The 25,450-nt window shown below is 35.5% G+C and overlaps 1 protein-coding gene across 3 annotated transcripts; it reads left to right on the top strand.

Annotated features, from left to right (window-relative positions):
• Window positions 1-10,877: 10,877 nt before the first annotated feature.
• On the top strand, window positions 10,878-24,066 carry LOC117316540 (neuropeptide FF receptor 2-like). Of its 3 annotated transcripts, none has more exons than XM_033871177.1 (2): window positions 10,878-11,087; window positions 19,649-24,066. In XM_033871177.1, the coding sequence occupies exon 2, from the start codon at window positions 19,651-19,653 to the stop codon at window positions 20,707-20,709; it is 1,059 nt and encodes a 352-aa protein (XP_033727068.1). In that variant the 5' UTR covers window positions 10,878-11,087; window positions 19,649-19,650; the 3' UTR covers window positions 20,710-24,066. The 3 variants fall into 3 exon arrangements, with proteins under 3 accessions (XP_033727068.1, XP_033727067.1, XP_033727069.1); XM_033871176.1 differs by lacking the exon at window positions 10,878-11,087 and adding an exon at window positions 11,185-11,208; XM_033871178.1 differs by lacking the exon at window positions 10,878-11,087 and adding an exon at window positions 16,341-16,404.
• Window positions 24,067-25,450: the final 1,384 nt, after the last annotated feature.

Here is a 25,450-nt window from a genome sequence, read left to right as displayed (position 1 = left end):
GGGACGGAACAACTGTATGATGTCCCTAGCATCACTGACGAGTCCTACAAGGACGAATCAGCTGTATGATGTCCCTATCATTACTGACGAGTCATACAAGGACGAATCAGCTGTATGATGTCCCTAGCATCACAAACGAGTCAGACAAGGATGAATCAGCTGTATGATGTATCTAGCATCACTGACGAGTCCTACACGGACGAATCAGCTGTATGATGTCCCTATCATCACTGGCGAGTCCTACAAGGACGAATCAGCTGTATGATGTCCCAAGCATCACTGACGAATCCTACACGGACGAATCAGCTGTATGATGTCCCTAGCATATCTGACGTGTCCTAGAGGGACGGAACAACTGTATGATGTCCCTAGCATCACTGACGAGTCCTACAAGGACGAATCAGCTGTATGATGTCCCTAGCATATCTGACGAGTCCTAGAGGGACGGAACAACTGTATGATGTCCCTAGCATCACTGACGAGTCATACAAGGACGAATCAGTTGTATGATGTCCCTAGCATATCTGACGAGTCCTACAAGGACGAATCAGCTGTATGATGTTCCTAGCATCACTGACGAGTCCTAGAGGGACGGAACAACTGTATGATGTCCCTAGCATCACTGACGAGTCATACGAGGACGAATCAGTTGTATGATGTCCCTAGCATCACTGACGAGTCATACGAGGACGAATCAGTTGTATGATGTCCCTAGCATCACTGACGAGTCCTACAAGGACGAATCAGCTGTATGATGTCCCTAGCATATCTGACGAGTCCTAGAGGGACGGAACAACTGTATGATGTCCCTAGCATCACTGACGAGTCATACTAGGACGAATCAGTTGTATGATGTCCCTAGCATATCTGACGAGTCCTACAAGGACGAATCAGCTGTATGATGTTCCTAGCATCACTGACGAGTCCTAGAGGGACGGAACAACTGTATGATGTCCCTAGCATCACTGACGAGTCATACGAGGACGAATCAGTTGTATGATGTCCCTAGCATCACTGACGAGTCATACGAGGACGAATCAGTTGTATGATGTCCCTAGCATCACTGACGAGTCCTACAAGGACGAATCAGCTGTATGATGTCCCTAGCATATCTGACGAGTCCTAGAGGGACGGAACAACTGTATGATGTCCTTAGCATCACTGACGAGTCATACTAGGACGAATCAGTTGTATGATGTCCCTAGCATCACTTGCGAGTCCTACAAGGACGAATCAGCTGTATGATGTCCCTAGCATCACTGGCGAGTCCTACAAGGACGAAGCAGCTGTATGATGTCCCTAGCATCACCGACGAGTCATACTAGGACGAATCAGTTGTATGATGTCCCTAGTATCACTGGCGAGTCTTACAAGGACGAATCAGCTGTATGATGTCCCTAGCATCACTGACGAGTCCTAGAGGGACGGAACAACTGTTTGATGTCCCTAGCATCACTGACGAGTCCTACGAGGACGAATCAGCTGTATGATACAGTGAAATGTACGCTTTGGCTCTCCTGTACCTTGCTCTCAATTCGTATCGCTGTAATAGGAAGGAGTAATGAAAAATAGCCTGTTCTGGGTCTCGAACCATCGACCTCTCGCTCTTAAAGCTAGCATACTATCACAAGGCTAAAGGGAAATCCCCGTTAGTCTGAGCTAGTAAGGTAACCTTGACGACCCACTTTTACTCTCCTCTCTCCTTCACAAAGTCTTCGCCCCTAAAGACACTACCCGGGTTATTTAGCTCCAAGGAAGTCTCTCAATCTCCGATAGTTTTCATTTGTAGTGGTCAACGGCACAAAGTCTGTACTAGGAAAGAGTAAGGGAAAATACTATGCCCGCCCTGGGACTTGAACTAGCGACCTCCACTCCAAAGGCAAACATTTATCACTAGGCTAAAGGGATATTTCCACTAGTGTGAGAAAGCAAGGTTACTTATGCTCTCCAGTATTACATTAAAAAGAGGTACAGCTCTCGATATATCTATGTACGAGTAATGAAGTCAAATCAAAGCGTATTTATATCACCTGGAGACACCAAAAATTATCTAGCCGTTTATTCAAGGCAATAGCTTATGTTGTGTCTGATGGTTTTAACCTGTTGTGAATGTCTATGACGACTTGCCGAAATGCTCTTCTGTAGTAATTGGTCGAAACATAAGTGTCTATCCTGGCATCACAAATATACAGTAACAGTTGCGATTTCTGTAGCCATACTACTATTTCGGCATACGGAAGCGGAAGGCATAAATTACAAACAGGCAGTGTGAGAATTTTTAGTGATGTATTAATTCCACCGTACACCGTGCGTCCCAGTCTTGGGAGTGGAATTTAAGGTACGGTTTTAATCTGATACGATTTTAGGCCTGAACACGACGTGCTATTGTATCTATCGTGTTTAACATTGTAACCTTCCTTGTCGTATAACAATGCCAAACAGAATTGTCAGACCGTTTCGTACATACAATGTAGTACATATACGAACAATAGAGAATCAAAGCAAGATATTTGGCCGAAGAATAATTGTGATTCAAAAACAAGTGTAATTTGGCAAAACCTAGAGTCTGTTTCCCGGAAAGAATTCGACAGTTCTACCATATAGTCTATTAATACACTGCCCTTCCCCGTGTGATATCATTAATGACGTGTCGGAGGTCATTTGTACTATATTTTATATAAAAAAAAAAAAACTCCAAATCCTTTAATAAAGTTATTTATACAGATATTTAACACGTCTATGCCAAAATTTGACTTAGTCATAACTACAAAAGAATAAGATCGCCCAGCCTACCACAATTCATAATAATTCATTATGCCAGCATGGATCATGGACTCATGCATTAATGACCTAAATCTTAAGCCCTGATATAGTTCGTTCCATGATGTAGATGTAGAAAATAAAAAAGGAAATGTGCTTTGATACTTTAATATTTAGGTTTGATTCAAGATAATTCAATAATAAATATGAAAAGGAGAAGTCATGCCACCAACTGTTATATGCTACATTTGCGTTCAATATCAAACATTCAAGCAGAAACCTAGACATGGTTTTAAATGAAGTCATCCTGTCTGATGAATCATATCAGGCTCAAACGTTGAAACAAATACTAGTTTGTAGTGTAGATGCGAGTTTCAGCATGTTTACAACAGCCAAGGTCGTCTTGCCAATTACCATGATCACATGCTAACATGAGTCAAGGAAACAACACCATCTCATCTGTTAATACATCTCAGTGTATATAAAACTTGTGACGACTACGCCTGGATGGTCGGCTGGTGCAGTAATAACACACTAGTTTTTCACAAAGGCGACCTGGGTTCGATTCTCCGATCGGACGTCAAAAGGTATAGGGCTACCTGCCCGATCAGGTGGGTCTTCACTGGATAATCCGGTTTCATCAGCGTTAATATCCGGTCTAGCAAGATCAATTCATACAACTTCATATAAATAGTAAAGCAGTTGATTTACATGACACAAAGAAAGTTCTTTATTGAGTGAATTATGTAATTAACAGTGATCGGTATAATATGTGTTGGTCGGTTTAATGTCTAAAGAAATAATGAATTTAGCGAGGAAGCTGACATGTTCGCCATTATCACCATTATCAGATTTGTAGCAATTGTTTCCCTACTCGCAACGTATTCCAACGCTGCCATTGAAGAAACCCAAAATTTCGTCATTTTTAATATTTATCTTAATCCGTACTTATAACTTTTTTTAATATTTGTTTTGCAATTGAATTCACTGACAAAAAACTGAAGGTGTCTAACTTAGCGTCTCATTTTTCTTCTGTAAAGGAAATGTACGACACCTCTTCTGGTATTGCATAATATTGCTAATTTTAAAACGACACAATGTAGTCCGTTCGAAATTCGCAGGGAAAATGAAAAAAATGAAGAAAAAAACAATCCCTATTATATCCCGACATGTCTATCTACATGTACATACTAGCTAAATAAATAGCGCGTGATATTATGCGCAGGTTGTATGTGCTTTCATTGCTTTTTTAACATCAAAAAAGTAATGAGTCTGCTTTGATACAACCTTGGATTTACCTGTGAATGAGACATGAATTTTGAATAGTTTACCCGGAAGTTATTATCACCCCTGCTGGGTTGCATTATATATTTACAACAATTCTGAACAAACAGACACCAGAGATTATATACGTAAACAGTGAGCTGTAACTTGTCATTCCATTATGTCGGTGTTTTAATAATATTTTTATTATACTGTGTACATAATGGTAATAAATAAATAAATTCGGTAGCTATATCCCAATAGCGAGAAAATATCATAAACTATTCATATGGAAAAGCGCAGAAACTTCTTTTCTATTGTAAATATATGCAAATCCGTGTAACCGATCTCATGATATTGAATTACATGGAGTTGTCTTATGAAAAGAACTGTCACCACTATTTAGATAAATTTCTGCGAGCTCAATAACTATTCTCATTTAAGTGCAAAAGCATAAAGGGCATCAATATCATGTAGAATTTTTTGATAGTCATCCTACAATGTATGTTGTTCTGACAGGACAATATTTACCGTGTCAGAAATAACACACGTGTACAACGGTCCTCTTACTGTCAAAGTGAACCATACATACATAACATAGCAAATTGTCACCAAGCAACGTATAACTGTCCATAAAACATTTAGAAAATAAATAAATAAAACATACTCTCGTGAATAAGGGTATATGTATGACAGTTGACTTGTTTCTGCCTGGACGAACAGGAAGAGACGGTGGCAAGCCAATGAGCGTTAATTGTTATTGTTGGCTTAGATATTACTTACATAATAAATCAATCTTACCAAATATCATAAAATTAGCATGTGTGCCAAATTATACATAGAATTTAAGATCATCGAGACAAGAGTGAAATAAGAACAAAGGAAAATAAAGGAAAATTTCCCATTGTCTTTATCTATTCTCTATTCTATATGGCTAACATTGATAATGTTATTGGAAAGAACCGTTGAATAAAGAATGAATAGTAGCAACCATTACCGAAAGTTGTAGAAGCGAGGGCGTTGCTATCAGGAAGTGATAGTTTTACACGTATAAAATTCAAATCACTACACGTATAATAAATACAATGGTTACTGTTTCTAATGACTTGACGCTTGATAACACAGATGTTTTATTTCGGCAGGGGTTCTAAAGCAAACATCTTGTCAAAAGATTCTGCTATGAAAATAATTTGATTATAAAATGTTGAAGCTAGTAAGTTAAATGAATACCTCGGTCAAAACAGCCTTTGTTTTTTTTTACTAAACACCACATAGTCCAATAGAAAAAGCTTTGAATACAGTCAGGGAAAGTATACAATGATATTGAAGTAATCTTTTGCAATTTTCTCCATTGCAGTTGTCAGTTTCATCAAAACAGTAATTTCTAAACTTTTCTTGTTGATTTGTTATATACTGTTATTGAATTTCTTCCAAAGTTTGTCATAGAACCGATACTTGACCAATACGCATTTTAACCATTCGTTTATGGCTACATCAGTAATGTAAGGTTCTATTCTGTCTGAGAGACATGTAAGTTTTTCAGAGCAAGTCCGTTGTGAGACCAATGGAATGAGTTTGACTCGCACCTCTCACGACACAAGTCTGTGTTAGCATATACACATACACACACCTTAGGATGACGTGTCCTCGATGTAAAAAGAGTTAAGTTTATGCAGATTTAAGTTTAAATATGAAACCTTCCTTAACGCATTTTTCAATCTCTTATTTCTACTTTAAAAGAAGACTTACTTAAATTTCAAACAAAATAAACACAGGATGCATATTGCAATTGGAATGTTTGTATAAAAACCCAAATTGAGGATAGTATAAAAATGTGTCACGTCAGATGCACATGTTGCCTATTTCATCGAGATCATCTGGTTTTCATGTCTGACACCTTGTAATAGTATATGATGTATTTTCGTTTGATGTGGTGTTTCCTTAGTTCCATTTGTATTTGATTCTGTTTTCGTGCCTCCTCATTTCATGTTGCATCTGATTCTATTATGATGTATCTCAGTTCCTGGTGCTCTATTTGATTTTGGTTGGGTGTCTCATCAGTTCCTAGTACTGTATTTGATTCTGTTTTTGTGTCTTCTGAGTTCCTTTTGTTGTATTTGATTATGTTTTGATGTCTCCTCAGTACATGTTGTTGTATTTGATTTTGTTTTGATGTCTCCTCAGTTCATGTTGTTGTATTTGATTTTGTTTTGATGTCTCCTCAGTTCATGTTGTTGTATTTGATTATGTTTTGATGCCTCCTCAGTACATGTTGTTGTATTTGATTTTGTTTTGATGTCTCCTCAGTACATGTTGTTGTATTTGATTTTGTTTTGATGTCTCCTCAGTACATGTTGTTGTATTTGATTATGTTTTGATGTCTCCTCAGTTCATGTTGTTGTATTTGATTATGTTTTGAAACCTCCTCAGTACATGTTGTTGTATTTGATTTTGTTTTGATGTCTCCTCAGTACATGTTGTTGTATTTGATTTTGTTTTGATGCCTCCTCAGTACATGTTGTTGTATTTGATTTTGTTTGATGCCTCCTCAGTTCATGTTGTTGTATTTGATTTTGTTTGAGTGTCCCCTAAGTTCATGTTGTTGTATTTGATTTTGTTTGAGTGTCCCCTAAGTTCCGTTTGTATGCACGTGTGTACGTACCATATGTACTTAACACCAAAGTTTGTCAGGGCTCTACACAATGATTAAGAACCATAATATCTCCGACGAGTTCGATTTTCAGGTAGTTTGGGTCAAGGTCACAGTTGCTATTTTTAGCGGGGGCCGGTAGGTGACATGTATCGCTTAAGCAATATCCAGTAAGCTTGTTATATTTCAATTTGTTGTAGTGTCTCCTGAGTTTCAGAGGCCGCGGTGGCCGAGTGGTTAAGGTGTCCCAACACTTTATCACTAGCCCTCCATCACTGGGTAGTGATTGCGAAACCCATTTAGGGCAGGGTGTTTCTCTGGGTACTCCGGCTGTCCTCCACCTCAAAAAACCAGGCACGTACTTAAAAAAAAAAAATATGTGTTGACTTTCTTTTTATTTTGGTATCTCATGTTTTTTTGTTTTATTTTTACTTTGATGTAGTGTCTCCTCAGTTTCGATTGCTGTTATTGTGCTCCACCTTCCTGTCGATATACCGCCCCCTTTTTTTCTACGCTGTTCCTGGTACGATATTTGGTATTGTCTGTGTGTCTACGCTGTTCCTGGTGCGGTATTTGGTATTGTCTGTGTGTCTACGCTGTTCCTGGTGCGGTATTTGGTATTGTCTGTGTGTCTACGCTGTTCCTGGTGCGGTGTTTGGTATTGTCTGTGTGTCTACGCTGTTCCTGGTGCGGTATTTGGTATTGTCTGTGTGTCTATGCTGTTCCTGGTGCGGTATTTGGTATTGTCTGTGTGTCTACGCTGTTCCTGGAGCGGTATTTGGTATTGTCTGTGTGTCTACGCTATTCCTGGTGCGGTATTTGGTTTTGTCTGTGTCTACGCTGTTCCTGGTGCGGTATTAGGTATTGTCTGTGTGTATACGCTGTTCCTGGTACGGTATTTGGTATTGTCTGTGTGTCTATGCTGTTCCTGGTGCGGTATTTGGTATTGTCTGTGTGTCTACGCTGTTCCTGGTTCGGTATTTGGTATTGTGTGTGTGTCTATGCTGTTCCTGGTGCGGTATTTGGTATTGTCTGTGTGTCTACCCTGTTCCTTGTGCGGTATTTGGTATTGTCTGTGTCTACGCTGTTCCTGGTGCGGTATTAGGTATTGTCTGTGTGTCTACGCTGTTCCTGGTACGGTATTTGGTATTGTCTGTGTGTCTATGCTGTTCCTGGTGCGGTATTTGGTATTGTCTGTGTGTCTACGCTGTTCCTGGTGCGGTATTTGGTATTGTATGTGTGTCTACGCTGTTCCTGGTGCGGTATTTGGTATTGTCTGTATGTCTACGCTGTTTCTGGTGCGGTATTTGGTATTGTTTCTGTTTCTACGCTGTCATGATGTCTTATTTCGTTGTTTTTTGTTTTTGTTTTTTGTTTTTTTTTTATTTTGCCTGTCTCCAATGCAACGTTTATTTCGGTTTATTATTTTTGTGCTTCTTCATTTCCCTGTGTGTGGTTTTGATTTTCCTATCCTCTTCACCCTTTGGGCTATATTAGGAAAATGTCACATTGTGGCCTTCATATTTTGACTAGTTTTGGACCCTTTACAAAAAAGCGCATACCTTAGCTTTATTCGATACTAGGTAAATACAGCAGTTTATTTAGATGATTTGGTTTTGGGTGTAACGCCTATGTGATCTTCAAATGACAGATACAAGCCTAGGATTGGTCATACTTTTGTATCTAGAGCCAATCAAGTTAGTTCTTACTTGCTGGCGGTGTTGAGATGTCCGAGTTAATTTGATATTCAAGGACTTGTTTTAATGACCTCGATTTATCCGAAGATACATCCTACTTACTGAAAAAACAACAACACAATATTTCGAGAGATGCAGGTTGATGTTTGTTGAATAGCTTAATGGTCGACATTCTAAAATCATTTGAAATGTTCTATTTCTTGAAGCGAAATAGCGACAGACGTGTTTGATCCTTGTTGATATGCCTGGTGGTTGCGTTGTCACCTCCTTATATATCATTCGAGATAATTACTTACTGGATTTGCCCTACATTTGTAGCAGATGACGCATAATCTACTGAAACATTTACTTAACAATTTTGAGCTTGAATTTTGTTTTCTGTATCGTGACGGTATTTTTTCCTCTTTTTTAGCTTTCCATTTTGTTATCACTTCTGTTTGTAATATATATGCTGTCTGTGTAATTACGATGTATTTTACAAAATATGAATGCAATCTTGATGATTGACGGACACAATTAATCCCGTCATGCAAACCGAAATGCATCGATATTGACTCTAAATTGATGTGACGACCTTTCAAGAGTTATATTTACATTATCAGAGTCTCATTTTGTGTTATATTCACATTTTAACAGTTCACTTTTGTGCTATATTTATTTCATTAGAATTTAGTTTTGTGTTATATTTACATTTTTAGAGTTAAATTATGTTTCTATCACATCATAAGGGATATTTCTTTTACGAATGCATATTTATTTACTAGAAGAATTAAAATTAAAATTAAACAAACACACATTATCATGTAAATGATTCATTCAAGTCTACAACGCGTGTAATCTGAGGCGACGTGTAAAGCGTTGACATAACGTAGATCAACATTGCGCCGAAATGATGTTATGTTATGGTCATGTGACCACAATGTATCCAATCATAGAGTATATATGAGACAGCGATTTCAAAGTTAAAGAGCAATCGACATACATTTACTACTTGTGCTTACTAAATCAAATGTCATCTGATATCTAGAAAGGAAAGTGCTACTTAACAGACAAATATCTTATCTTGAAATTCTTTGATAGAAATAATCGTGACATTGAGATGTTCAGCGGTAATACATTTCGTATAAATGACTTACTCAAGAAAATACTATTCACTAGATACTTAATGGACTAGTTTTCGCACAGATTCTAACGAGGTGAAAATATTTTTAAATCACCTCAAACAGATATCTTTATAAATGTGTCTAAATGTATGGACATTATACGTGAACATATCGGATCATCAGATTTTCGATATCATTATGTTAAGCATATGGCCGTGTCTATTGTTAATGTTTCAAAGTTGATTCTTAAATGTACTTTTCAGCTTGCCAATATAGCTTGTAAAAGTATATTGTGAGAAAATATTTTTTGAGTTTAGGCACACACCCCTTCTGTAGCATCTTTATAGACACTGTACATTTCTGGATTTCACTTCAGACTGGAGTTAAAATAAATTTGCCCCTAGCTTCATTGACAAGTCACATAAGTACGAAACAGCTGTACGGTTGGGTTTCTAATACTTCGGCATGTATTCTGAATCTGTTACTATTTCTTCTCTGCATTCCTTTTAGTATATGACGTAAGCCACTAAATAATAGCTGTAAATCTACATTCATACTCGTTGGATAAATATTCTACGCATTTAATTAGTTTGTAACTTTCTTTGTTAGATATTACATGAAAATATTTTGTGCAAAAATATATACTAAAGCATACAGCCATCTGACATCGGGTATTGAGATTAAAGCAAATTTCAATTTACACATAATGATAAGGATTTAGTATAGCTACGTATATCTCAAAAGACAAGTATATAATGTTTACCTATGCTGCATTAACGCTTTACAACTCACTGCATACAACACTAATCATGGGTTTTCCAAACATTTTTATGATTTTGACAACATTTTTGTGGTAAAGATCGTTTGTCATCTAAAAAAATGAAAAATGCAGTCAAATAGATGTATTGTACCTTTAAAACTTTAACAAAGGATATGATTTGTTTTTATTCATTTTGTAACAAGTAATGGTAAATGAGTGCATTAATAATAGATTAAGCACTTGATGTCTGTCTCAAATTTTTTTCACAGTTTTGCACAACAGTAATTTTTAATTGCTTAATTATACATGTAGACGACGCAAATAGTTTTGTCTGATGTTCTGCCGCGGTATGCTGATGTAACATTGCCGTATAGAACTTCGTTTTATTTAATGTTCATTTTAGTTCCTCAAATAAATACCAAATGCGGATCTATTTCAAAAAAACAGCACTCACCTGAATTGTGCATGCGATTGTGTAACGTGCTAGCAATACCCTTGACCGATTTCAAACAAAAATGTCATGTCATTGCAAGATAACATTATTGTACAAAAAAAGTTCTCAGGGTTTGTTCAATTTGAATAGAGTCTTCCAACCGAGTCCTAGATCCGCACAAACCCCAGCCTGATGATAGCAGACATACCCGTAATTATATGGGTGGCCGACACAGGTAGTATATCGACGGCTCAGTATCCGGCTGGGGCGCAGTTAAAAACACACTCTTCACAAGACTGGATGTGTATGAAGAGTGTAAACTTTAACAGGCTTGGGACAAGTTAAGAGTTTCCTATGTTATACACATGCGCACTTGTCAGGATAGGAGAATATATATTGACGGATACATTTCCTTAAGGAGGTACGTATTTTATATGTAATATATTTTATTGTATACTTTGATTCTGACCAAGGGCTGTTAAACACTACAACAGCTACACTGATGATCTGACCTACTCCGAGGAAAGTTTAGCCGATGCAAGGTATACGGTGATGTGTATATTAAGTAGGCCTCATACTATTTTAAACGTACTCGTAGATGTAGGTTGTTAGTCTGCCATTGTTAATGTTAACATGTGTCTTGTATACATACCCTCCGTTTTAGTGACTTCTTAAAGTACATAGTATACAGTAATCAGCTTGCGTTTAAGGCTAAACGATTGTGGAACAGTCAACTATAACAGATATCGACACGCCGTCACAATAAAACAGGTCTTATAATAACACATTGTCTCTGTCAAGAAGACATTTTAATGTGGACAAAATGGACTATTAAGATCGAAACTTGGTATATACTAAAGTAGCATTATATGTATATAGATTATAGATTCGGAAACTCTGTTGTTGATCAGGCACTTGTCTCTCTCCTGCGTAGTAAACGAGTTCTAATACACATTTAACAATGATTTGTAAAATATCATCAAGAAAAGAAAATACATAAGATTATCACTATATATTATTCACAAATACTTTTTCTATATATATACTATACTTTCCATTCTTGACTAATAACCGGATACTAATTATTTGAAATAAATGTAATATGTTATGGAGAGAACTTTAATATAGGTTTAGCCATTTGATTTCCAATAAAATATGTTGAAATAATAAAAAAAGAAAAAATTATATGAAAAGTAATATAATTATATGTAATGAGGGTACATTTTGAGTAATTTAGTAACATTTTACATAATTTAGTAACGTTTTGTTTAATTCAATAACATTTGTATAACTTTGTAAAATGTTTTATTTAGTAACATTTTGCGTTGGAAAATTAATAAAATACTAATAACGTAAAATTTTGTAATATGATAAGCATATTATTTATAAAGTTACATTTCATGTAAAATAGGAACAGCAAATGGAATGATAAAAGTATTGTAGTTTGATTTAGTGACGTAATGCAGTAACATTTTGTGTAAGACAGCAACACATCTGTTTCATAAATCATTTGGTGCAAAAAAAAATATATCAGATAGTAACATCGTGTGTATCAGAATCTAGTAGAGAACCCAGGCCAATGAACATTTACTGAGGTGAAGTAGATCTCTGTGAACATCTTCCAACACAAATTCTTAGGTGACGTATTTTTTGTATGTGTATGTTCGAGTATATCTTGAATGTTTAAACCATTACATCTATAGTTGTTGTCAGAACTAAATCATCGAACGGCTGTTCGTGGTTGTTTGTCCCAACAGTTTGAGATTATATATTTTCATTTCAACATTGGTTGTAATTTCCTTTGTTGACGCTATATTTTGTATATCGCCTTGAATGATCTATCACCTGCATTTTAATGCATATTTTGGTTCTAAGCGTGTAAACGCACTGCTAACTATGTAAATATATGTGAATTATGAATGTATGTAGGCCGCTTGCCCAGCTTTCTCAGGTAGTAACACATGATATAATTTTCCAAACACATGCATAATGTATGGTAACGCGATAAACTGATTTTACCTGTAAATAACCCAATACTATTACAAGTTAGACGTGGATCGTCTTACCAGGATAGGGAGGAAAGTACCAGATAGGGTGTAGCACAGTGGCAACACCTAGCAGTCCGGGGTTCGATTCTCCGATCGGACGTGATCAGGTATAGGAGTCATATGCCCGACCACGTGGGATTTCTCACCACGGTTTCCTCAAACAGTCAGATCCCCTCACACTTTCATCAGGGCCAACAAGAGTGATTGATATATGGTGATATTTCTTGCTTCCTTTATTGAAGCAGCGTTAAGATGTATGATGATAATTCGTTTCAAAACACAATTGTCTGTTAATTCATTTCTTTTAATGGTCATCAATGTTTGTCTAATCATTGTTATTCTAGTGTATTTGCTGGTTTATTTTAGAGGTTTAACGTCTTTGTAACAGTCAGTGTCACATGAGGACAGGATTGTTGTTGTACTTGTCATTAAGAAATACAGTAAACTTATCATAATAAGAAAGTATTTAGTAGGAGCATCAATATAACGTGGCAGTATTTTATCGTTAGAGTATAATTACCACTTGATAGTATAATAATGTACGAGTATAATTACCACTTGATAGTATAATAATGTACGAGTATAATTACCACTTGATAGTATAATAAGGTACGAGTATAGTTAGCACGTGATAGTATAATAATGTACGAGTATAATTATCACGTGATAGTATTATTGAGTATAAGTATAAACATCACGTGGCATTATTATATAGTACGAGTATCAACATCATGTGACATTATTATATATTACGAATATAAACATCACGTGACAGTATCATACAATACGAGTATAATTTTTAATCACATGACAGCATGTTTATAGTATGAGAAGCAGCTGTCACATACCGTTGGTATAATATCTCAACGAACATATCTTGAAAACACATGTTGTACCATTGTGTCCATTTCCTACTCGTATTAATATGACTCAAACTAGGTAGACCTTCTAAAATGCAAAGTGGTTATATCAAGTGGCGTTCCATAGTGCTGCATGATTTAACTTCTTTATATAAAACAGTAAATATAATCCATTTCACAGCTCACGATACCGTAGTCGTTAAATGATAACGTTACAATGAGGTCATCCTGATGGTAGCTGGTCGAGTGAGTTCTGAATTTTATAATGTACACATTGTGGTTTCGTGTCATAAATTAAGTTGAAACCAATTTGACATATGGTTCAGTTGCCGTGATATCTGAACAAATGAGAGCATTAAAATATCGGTATAATGGTAGGCGATTGTTAACTCGTGAACAATAGGCAGTTGCTCGTATTAATCCTTTTCTGCTTTAATTCAGTGTAGATGTATGGTATGTTTAGTAGTAGCCACGAATTGATTTAAACAGTAGAATAAATTAATGAAGATCTACGATTTTCGTAAATTGATACAAGTACATAAGGAAGTAGACCTTGATATATATTATTTAAAATGAATGAAATCAACACGCTTACGTTCTATTTATACCTATTATTGTGTAGAAATATACAATGTACACTGTATATTATAAAGTCGTTCAGAGTATTGCCATCTTGTACATTGTAAATGTGGTATAGAGAAATACGCTGTTCATTACTACAATACATATCCACATACAGTTTCCTTACGTTGATCGAAAACAATACATTTAACACCAAGCGTAGATCGCAGAACAATACACTTCAGAGTGGTGAAACACGTTGAAATTACAGAACAACATTCAGAAAGAGACGTGATGCGTGAATATATTAACAATGGCGGTTCGAGTAGTCATTTTGTGTGGGGAATAAAGAGAAGAAAAAAGTCAAGACGGGAAATGAAGATTTCAGTTGACAGTTTCTTTGGCGTTTCTAATACTTTTATCACATAAGTTTTAAAGAAACGTTCTGGAATATTTTATCGAAGTCTGAGAAGAAGTTAAATATTACAACATTTCCACCTCATGTCTCCTTAAGTTATAATGACAATACAACCGATCCCATAAATGGCAACTTTAGCCAATCAAAGTCCCACCAGCTGTTATTGTATGTGTATGTTAATCAGTTGGTACATATGTACAAAGGTATGCATAACAGAGTAATTGTTTGTTATATAATGTACAGAATTTAATTGATATCAGATCAATGAACCAAGGGGTTCAATATGGTTTTGTCATACTCAAAGCAAGGCCAACCGATAACTGAGCCAGATACAAAAACAGCTAAATGTTTCCTTTAACTCGTGCTTTAGAACTCCCAGCCATTTGAATCATTACTTGGTGTATTTTGCTTTCTTCAGATAACGTCGGGCAGCTTACGACTGGCTGGTTTATTTATATATTTTGATTATCGGACCTTTATCTAATCAATAGGTATGTAAATATTCCGTCAAAGTTACACCAAGATAATCCATACCTACAAAATCATTAGGTACCAGGAAGTCTACCTGTATCAGCCACAAATATTGATTTTCACAGCCATAGTCAATAGATTTGTTCGAAAGTCTTTAGCACAAGGCACATACATAAAATATATCTATTCATATATACAGACATGATTTATGAATGTAACTTCTAGGACTAATTACTTATGACAGCGAAAAAAATGTGGACATAATAGTTCCAATTTCCCATCATTTTCCAGATTGAAGTAATTACTTCCTGATTCCAGACGTGCTCTCTTTAGAATATCTGGCACTTGCTGCTAATGTTTTACTACATAATTTAAGTAGTGTCTGAAGAAACAGTGGTGTCATTGTAAGAATGTTACGCATGAAAAACTACAACACAGTAAAGATTCAGGTATTCCCCAGCCTAAATGATAAATGTTGGATTTGAAGATTTCCATTTTTCTTCCGGGATTAAGGTGTCTTAGTTCTGAGTGTTCCATACACGTGCTTGCACTATTGTGATTCAGGGATCAACATAATATTATGTAATTTTTGATGTTTGGAATTTCCAACGTATGTTGTCCCATCTGGCTTAAAATGTTGTATACGTCCTGTATTGCCTGATACGTCTAAATAGCATTTCTACACGTCTATCTTTGCCTGCAGTTTTAATGTATTACTGCCCCTCCAACATTTATAGACCGATCCCTTTGATACTTGTTATGCATTATAATCATGATATGTAGTTGTGTTTCTAACAAAGGAATTATGATTCAACTAATTTTGACGTACTCTATGCAAGTTTATAAAAGTTTTGTTTTAAAAGTCTTTTAATATGTCCTCCTGATTGATAAACTGTATATACCTTGAATATTGTATAATACATGTTCTCTGTACATCATATTTTTGGAAAGAGAATTCAATAAATAAAGTTAAATTTAAAGTAAGATAAGTGATACCCCCTTCTTTATTTCAGTATTTTATATTTGTTTTATTGGTTGATGCTGTGGTATTTTTTTCCGAGGATCACCTGCAATGTTTGTTTTAGCCGATCTGTTAGAAAATTCGGCAGGCTTTATAACCATGATATCAAGGTGTGTTTCCCTGAGAAACATGTCTATTCAACTATTTTGGCAAAAGCTATTCTCTTTGTTTGTTTCAGTGTTTGATTTTTTGTTGTGAGATACATGTACTGTATTCTACCAAAGTTTTCTTTATAGCTGATCAAGCTGTATAAACATTATATCAACTTGCGTTTATTGCGTTGGAGACTACTTCAGTGATCACTGGTATTCCTCAAGCTAATGGAAAATGAATCATTGACTTTGTAGAGAAAATTTGGGGTGGGTGATGCTTGCGTTATTTCAATGTTTGAGTGTATTTAACATTACATTATTCCACTCCGCAGTACTCTTGTTATATGCGATATCGGAAATACGTTAGCATATCGGTAAGTATATATATGTGTGTACTTCAGTTCAGTTTGCTGTTAAGTACTTTAAGTTTCCATATTTTACCGGTATATCTTTAATTAAACTATTTTCGCAATTCTCCTAGTTCATAATTTAGAACGCAATAATTATTAGAAACTGAAGAGCCTCTACTATCAAGCCTCTCCTATCCCGCCTCTACGTTCAAGCCTCGACTATGCAGTCTCTACTCTCAAGCCTCTACTATCTAGCCTATATACTCAAGCCTCTGCTCTTCAGCCTCAACTATCCAGTCTCTGCTATTCAGCCTTCACTCTTCAGCAGCCTCAATTATTCACACCTTACTATTCTGCCTCTACTCTCAAGACTCTTCTATCCAGCCTATACTGCCCAACCTTTAATATCCAACCGCTTTTCTCCAGCCAATAATCTTCAATCTCTACTATTCAACCCCTAAGCTCAAGCTTCCACTCTCCAGCCTCAACTCTCAACCCTTTACTCCCCATCCTCCACTTTCCAATATAAAACAGCAGTGGTATTGTATAAAGGACCATGATTTATTGATTTCCGTCCATGTTAAAGCTGTGTAAACTGAAAACTTTTTTAACATAATAGCATTATCATGTTGTACATACATGGGCTAGACATATAAAATATCACAATATCTACATAGGGGGTGATGTTAGGGGTTATACATAATTATTAAAAAAAATATAGAACACATGTTTAAATTACATAGCTGTAATGATTTTACGGGGCAGTTTCGGGCTGACTCCTATAGATATGGCGCAGTTATACAATTAACGACTCGCGTGTGTATTATTTAGCAGGGAGTTATATTACCGACAGTGTACTGTTGACACCGGCAGATTTATTTAAGGGTGTATGGGAGGGCACTTGCCGTGTAATGATAATATACAATCGTACCCGTTTGATACGGTAGATATAAAGTTGTATTAACATGAACAAAATACAGACCGAGGACGCAGGTCCCGATGCATCGACAGAAATCAGAAGACTTTAATAACTGTAATGGCGAGTATAACAGGTCATTTGAGACCTGGTCTCAGGTGACCGAAATTCGGATTGGCATTGCTCCGTCGTCCGTCTGTAAACAATTCATAATTTTGACTGCGTCTCAAAACTCCTGAATCAATTTCAATGTAATTTTGCAACAACTTCCTATGGAGGGAGTAAATTTTACAATAGTTTATGTAGGGAAATCACATTTTTGACTATCATTTGTTGAATTTCTATAGGAATTAATTCTGACGTGGTTAGAATTATCAGTACGGGAGGACAGTTTGATGGTTTGCACATTTTGGCCTTGACTGACCCCCAGGGGCTGATCGGTAAGGCCCTAAATTGCATAATTGACTGAAATAATTCAGAAGTCAGTTGACCGTTAAGATCATTGGACCTTTTGTAACAAAACAAATATGGAAGTATTCAATGATTGCAGGTAATATTCACTATATTATGCAAGAGATTACAACAAGAAACATTTGTTAATACCTTATATATATATATCAGTTTCAAACAGTAAAACTTACTACACATCAAACTACACCTCGCATTGAATGCATTAATTTATAAGAATAGTATCATTGATCTCGACATTTCAGAGACATTTCTGGTCTCTGTTGCAATTGTGTACAGCATATTGGACTATACCAGAAACAACTTGTCAATCATCGCTTTTGATCAATGTTGATTTATGGGGTGTCATATAACCTTGTTTCAAACAAAATTAGAATTATGACCAAGAGATCCGAAAGGGGAATTAACTGACATTGTTTAGTCCTATGAAAGACTCAATTTTTTTATTACTTTTATTCTGTCCCCTCTACCTCTAAATCATTTGATGACATGGTAAAATAGAACGGTCACAACTAGGGACCGAGGGAAATTTGAGAAATATTCTTTTCAGTTCTTTTTAAGAAATATCGATAACAAACTTCAACTGCCAGATTCCAAGATGGTTGTCTGTCGGTAATTGTGTTTTAACGATAAGACGCAAAATTGAATTGGAACATTAAGGGACCAAGGGGAACCTACATGTGAAGTTGAGAAATATCTCTCCAGTCCACGGACGGACCAGGGTTCACGGCCGTTGGGAAATATGAATAGCCCAATATCTTATCAGATCGTAGCCTAAAATATCATTTTGTAACAATAGCAATGATTGATAAGTGTACTTGTCACTGTTCTGAAAAGAAAATAATATTTTAAAACAGTATCTATATCTTTACTGTGGTCTTCCATCCAATTAGCTCATACTACATGACAGTGTGGGTGCCGTTGCCAGATCCTTAAGCTGTTTTAACATAATTAGTTTGAGATAACACGCATGTCCCACAAATATACATTTGGCTATCATTCAATACGCATGCCAGAAACTGTAAGATTTCGCACAATAAAGCGTGCACTTTCCCTAATAAACTTTAGTATTATTTTTACGTAGGACGTGCATTTGGTGAAAACAAGTATATACAGTTGGTACTACAATTCGTGGCTTGAAGTGTCCACGAAATTAAGTAATATGAAACTTTGTCAAATTTCAAGTGAGCATGCTTGAGTTTGCTGCTCCAGAGTATCCCCAGAAAATACTTTTACAGTACCGGTAATTCAAGTTTTGCGAAATGATTATTGGAAAAACAAATTAATCAATGAGTAACCGGTATATAACCATGTATGGAGATGTAACCATTAGGATTAAGTGTCGTCAATAAGCTAAAGCAGGCTTTCAACGACACTAAGACTGTGATTCTATGATTTATCGTCAGGCGTATTAATGTATGCAGTATTTGAATATCAATATATCGACATCAAACTACAGACGAAATATTCCAATTGATGTTAATAATCTTTGTTTGGTATATTGTATTAACACTTGGTGACCTTGAATTTTAACTTGTATTTTGTTATCATTTAGCTACCATTCCTTTTTTCCCCCGAATTATATCGCATATACATTTCACTTGCATTTCAATTGTTCCTATGTCTATTTTGGCTTTGATCATGGATTGCAAACAAGAAGGATTCACGTGACCATATTTCTTAGTCTTGCTGTTATGCATCATCTTCCTTCACGTGCATTTATCGTGATATTGTGTGTCTTAATTTTGTAGTCTTAATTCTATCTTCTACCTTTCAGATATGAATGAAACAATTTCTGGAGACAATTCAACGGCGAGCAATGATACCGAAAAACAATGCCATACTTGGCTCGCGGATGAACTCCCGTCATTCAGTAATGTGACGTTGGAAGACCTCAACAGTCAATTGGTGCGGAGGAATATCGGCGGTATCTGCCTCCTGTCTGTCTTTGTTGTAATTGGTCTCATCGGAAATATTCACGTTCTGTACATTTATTTACGACAATTCCGGACGTCCAACTATAAAGTATATGTCCTGTATCTAGCCATCATGGACGTTATTAATTGCACAGTGGTAGCGCCACTTGTGATAACATACCTGTTCTTTCCAATGACATACCCGTCGGTTGTGTTATGCAAGGCATTCCGCTTCTGTCTGTACCTGTTTTCCATCGCTTCCACGTCATCTATGGTTGTGATAGCCATCGACCGCCACAGAAAAATATGCAGCCCCCTTGGTCCACAATTTACTATAAGGAAGGCTAAACTTTTGTGTGTCGGAAGTTTTGTGTTTTCAATCATTCTTTCTTGGCCAGCTACCATATTATACGGACTTAGCTCAATAGAAACAGGGATTCCAGGGATGCAGACTGGCTATAGATGTTACACACACGATGATTACAAAGGTTCCATGTATCAAGTTGTGTTCCATTTAATCCTTACACTGTATTTTATCGCTGTTACTACGCTACTTATAATAGCTTACATTAAAATCGGCCGTCATATACACGCTCACAGAAAGTTTCAATCTAGTATCCGACGGATGTCTGCTAGATCGGAACAAGAAATTAAAATGGCCACCGGAAATGCTGCTCGTAAAACTACCTGGACATTGTGCGCTGTAACCATAGTTTACATACTGTGTGCGTTACCACATCACACGCTAGCGTTACTGATATTTATCAACAAAAACTTTGACTGTGAATTGTCCTTGTTAGGATCTCAAATATATTACACATTTATCTGGTCCTACTTTGCAAATAGTGTTGTGAATCCTTTCATATACGGTATCAGAGACCGGAAGTTTAGATTTGAATTTCGTAATATGTACAGACGATAAGTTGTAAAGAGGTTTTTTAACCTTTCGACAATCATATTTCATATATATTATTAGTTTTAACAATGAGTGCAATTTAAAGTTCTACTTAAGTGCTAACAGTAACTGAGTTTAATCGACAAACATAAGGACATAAAAACCACTGGCAAATTTTTATGTACAAAAATGTAATAATCAGACAGTTTTCATTCGCATATATCGGCGTAAGATATTCAAGTAGTATTTCTTTCGCAGTATGATCCCTAAAAAAATCAATTACGAACTTCTAAATTGATTACATTTTTGAAAGACCAAATAATTTTTTTTTTTTCAGGATCTGTTTGATATCACATAATATGTTTTATCGACCGTTAACTTACATTCGCTAGAACATCATACATATACGTGTGTGTTGTAAATGTAACGTGTGTTTGGCCAATTCCACGGTAACAAACATCTAAAGATATAACGCGTTAAAGTGTTTCGAATGAGGCAACAATTGACACATTTTATGTATTACCAACATACTAAAGACATTTTGCAAAACATAATCAAACCTCATTGTCTCGAAGTCAGTGGATGTCATGAAAAAAAAGCCCAGCAAAAACACAAAAAACTTCAAGATATACCCATAATATAGAAATGCTGTCTTCGAGGTATCAGAGTTCAAGATAACGATGTTTGTATCTTCATACGGCATTTTTATAATAAACCGGTTTGTCATTTGAAGGAAACGAAATGTGGACTAAGAAGTGGCCCTTAAAGTATATAAGGAATGTATGGTTTGTAAAGATATGGAAATATCCAGTAGTTTTAACAAATAGTCAAGAAAGCTCAAAGCCATCATCACATTCGTTTAACAGAAATCGCGTTTTTATGTTGCTTTTATTAAATACATTTTGCACTGATATCGGTTCATTCGCATCATTAGTTATCGACCCAAGTTGGGGGAGTACTGTTTATCAGTCTGTGCAGAGATATCACACCCAAAAAAGTGCTTTTATCACCATATAATCACTTATGAGAGATGCATTAGGACTATAATAATGGATTTGACGTCATACGCTTAAAGTGAAAACGTCATTGATATATTTTTATTATTACTTCATTTCGTCGTTGAGTCCAAAGACGACGAAAAAGTATTTATTTTGAGAGGTCTATCGCATATGTGTTATGAATTATTTATCAAACTGTTGTTCGTGGCTGTCAAACGTTTTACTCAAGTCTAAGATTTTTGTAATTTACATATATAATATTGAATACCACATGCCATATTTGTGTCATTTTGTTAATGATATCCATCTACATTTTCGTTTAGGATATTTTTGGTACTGTAAACCAATAAATATTCGTGAGCAAGTTCTTTTCGCGATGCTCAAATGTCGGAAAATCGCGAATATAAGTCGCCACAAACATACATGTAATAACAGAATATGTTGTAAGTGAAAATTGTGAACACTACGAACTCGCTGATGATATGTCCCTGAAATAGTAAATAGGTTAAATCGACAAAATGAATCACCGCTGAAATGAATTGGTTTACAGCATTATTATTCCCACCAGATGTTGTGTTATGTAGGTATTGTGCCTGTCTGACTGTGTCATTGGAATTTAATGGTGTCCAGTGCCTGGGGTTAATAGTTTGCAGGTTAAAGCTATAAACATATCCCGTAATGTTGTTGTATATTGTATAAATATATAACAAATTTTAATTGTGATTTTATAGCATGACGATATTAATGTTTACAAACAGACATTTTTTTAAAATTTTGTAACTACGTCATTGACTCGGATTGCTACCGTGTAAAGATGTATGGGAGAGAGTGATATGAGCACTATATTCAGTCTATTTCCATGCATTCAGATTGCTTTTCTTCGTCTGGGTCAAAGCTGTAATTATACACTCAATACCGGGAAACAGTAAAACCTTTCAACTTAAAAGTTTTAAAACATTTCATGACATTTTAACCATTAAAATATTGACAAATGTCAAATAAGTAAAAGTGATGTTTTTTGTAATGCAGTAATGAAATAGCAATGGGAAATCACACTTTTAGGATGAAACACCAATGAAAACGCAGAACACATATTATCGTATATACGATTGACCAATAGGAACGCTCGATATTAAAGCACAAAAATCAAATCAGTAGTGTTAGCCTTTTCAATGACGTTAGGTCAGACATAACCTTTTTTTAAAATGTTGGTAATAAAATTATATAGTATCTGTAGTAATAACAAATCTATTTCACCTGTTCCTCTCTCATGTTTCTATCATTCATGCTGCGCGCTCGTTACATATAACCAGTGTTACTGTTTAGTGGTTAATATTCGCAGGAATTTAAAATTCGCTAAATATCTATATCCGCGGTCATTACATATAACGCAAAAATATATAGACAGAAACTAGGAATCGGTGTTACATGAAATCTAATACCCGATAACTGCTTTCGACTGGGACAAACGCGAAATATAAGCCCCGTGAAATTTAATATTACAGTAACCTGATTGAGAAATACATGTGTTATTATTAAAGGAATTATTTGTTTGAAAATTATTTGAGTAAATGAGCTTTATTCATAATTAAAACACACTATTTTAATGACTATTATGTGAAATAAAATTTCAGATATTTCCAATTTATTCGTTTTGTTTTGTGATCAAAATCAAGGCGAAGATACAGAGGATATTACACGAGTGGCTACGCAAATTAATGAAAATTAAAATTATCAAGCGAGTTCAATAATACATATTTGGCATATCAAATTATTGATCGAGGTTAATGAATTCCATATTACGTAGTCACGAATGTATGATTCTGATTATAACATAAATCATATTTATGTTCCTCAAACTTAAAAATAACAAAATACATATAGACATTAAAATGGCCACCATAAGTGACATTTTAATAATAATTCTAGAACAGTTAAAACAATTACATAAAGCATAAATTCAAAGTAAAGTTTTTTCCCCACAAGTAAGTTACATTACATTTCGCCTTAGTAGGGATGTATAATAGATAAACACAACTTTATGAGCATATACATTGTACGTGAAACTTAAAATTAATCTCTTTAAGAATGTCGAATCTATGGCAGTAGGTCTATTTATTTCTGTACAGAGACAATCGTATGACGTCATATGTTATTTGTGACGTGCATCATCAATTATCTATGACGGTTAATTATTGTTTATATAAATATTGGCATTGCTGCATTACATAGTAGAACGGGTCAGTTATGTGATAAACATATATGCATGTGTATATGTATGCGATATTCAATGATTCGCCAGGAAAGGACTTTTGCCTGTTTAATCATTCGGTTGTTCAAGTTATTGTTCTGTTTTGGGCTCGAATTACATTTTATTGACACGTTGGTATTTTTTGTTTATTATCATTTTTACTCCTGTCAACCTGGAATTTGACTATTCTGAAGATGACAATGACTTAAGAATGCCCATTACCAAAAGTGATGTTTCAAGGGTGCTAGAGTTATCGCCCCTATTCTAAAATTACAAATAAAATGAAACAAGTTCGCTTTGGAAGTGGAAACTTTATTTTAAATATATGATTGAATCATACATAACAGTACCTTATCTATATTGGGCATATCCTCTTATTTTGTTATTGAACATACATAAAAACGAGGCGAGCGACGATGCAATATATACTAGACAAGGCATATACATGGACACAATAAAAAAGGAGAATGAACGTAAGCGCTCAGGGATATTACGTGTTTCTTACCAGGATATTACAGGAAATTAGTCAGTAATTCTGAGACGGAAATATAAGTTATTAAGGACGGAAGGCAGATTTGGGCGGTAACACTTGGCGGGAAATATAACGGAACGGCAGGATTCTCATTAACTCGGAGAAGGATATATTTTAATAAGACAGGACGAAATGTTGGATGATCGTCAATGTGTAATTGCAATCCAATGTAATATATGATGAAGCAGAACTTCTTAATGTATCAAAGCATGACCTAATACATCAATAATAAAATTATACCGCCGTACATTGACATGTGTACAACTGCACTGACACGTATTGACAAGTGTACAATTTTACTGACATGCAGTGACAAGTGTACAATTTTACTGGCATACATTGGCAAGTGTACAATTTTACTGATATGCATGGACAAGTGTACAATTTTACTGACATGCAGTGACAAGTGTACAATTTTACTGGCATACATTGGCAAGTGTACAATTTTACTGATATGCATGGACAAGTGTACAATTTTACTGACATGCAGTGACAAGTGTACAATTTACTGAAATACAGTGACAAGTGTACACTTTTACTGATATGCAGTGACAAGTGTACAATTTTACTGACATGCATGGACAAGTGTACAATTTTACTGATATGCAGTGACAAGTGTACAATTTTACTGATATGCAGTGACAAGTGTACAATTTTACTGACATGCAGTGACAAGTGTACAATTTTACTGACAAACATTGACAAGTGTACAATTTTACTGACAAACATTGACAAGTGTACAATTTTACTGGCATACATTGGCAAGTGTACAATTTTACTGATATGCAGTGACAAGTGTACAATTTTACTGAAATGCATTGACAAGTGTACAATTTTACTGATATGCAGTGACAAGGGTACAATTTTACTGACATGCATGGACAAGTGTACAATTTTACTGACAAACATTGACAAGTGTACAATTTACTGAAATACAGTGACAAGTGTACAATTTTACTGAAATGCATTGACAAGTGTACAATTTTA

This window comes from Pecten maximus, chromosome 18, assembly GCF_902652985.1.
Source record: "Pecten maximus chromosome 18, xPecMax1.1, whole genome shotgun sequence".
Taxonomy (NCBI): domain Eukaryota; kingdom Metazoa; phylum Mollusca; class Bivalvia; order Pectinida; family Pectinidae; genus Pecten; species Pecten maximus.
Note: the sequence above shows the minus strand (reverse complement) of the source record. Positions and strands in the feature narration are given on the sequence as shown.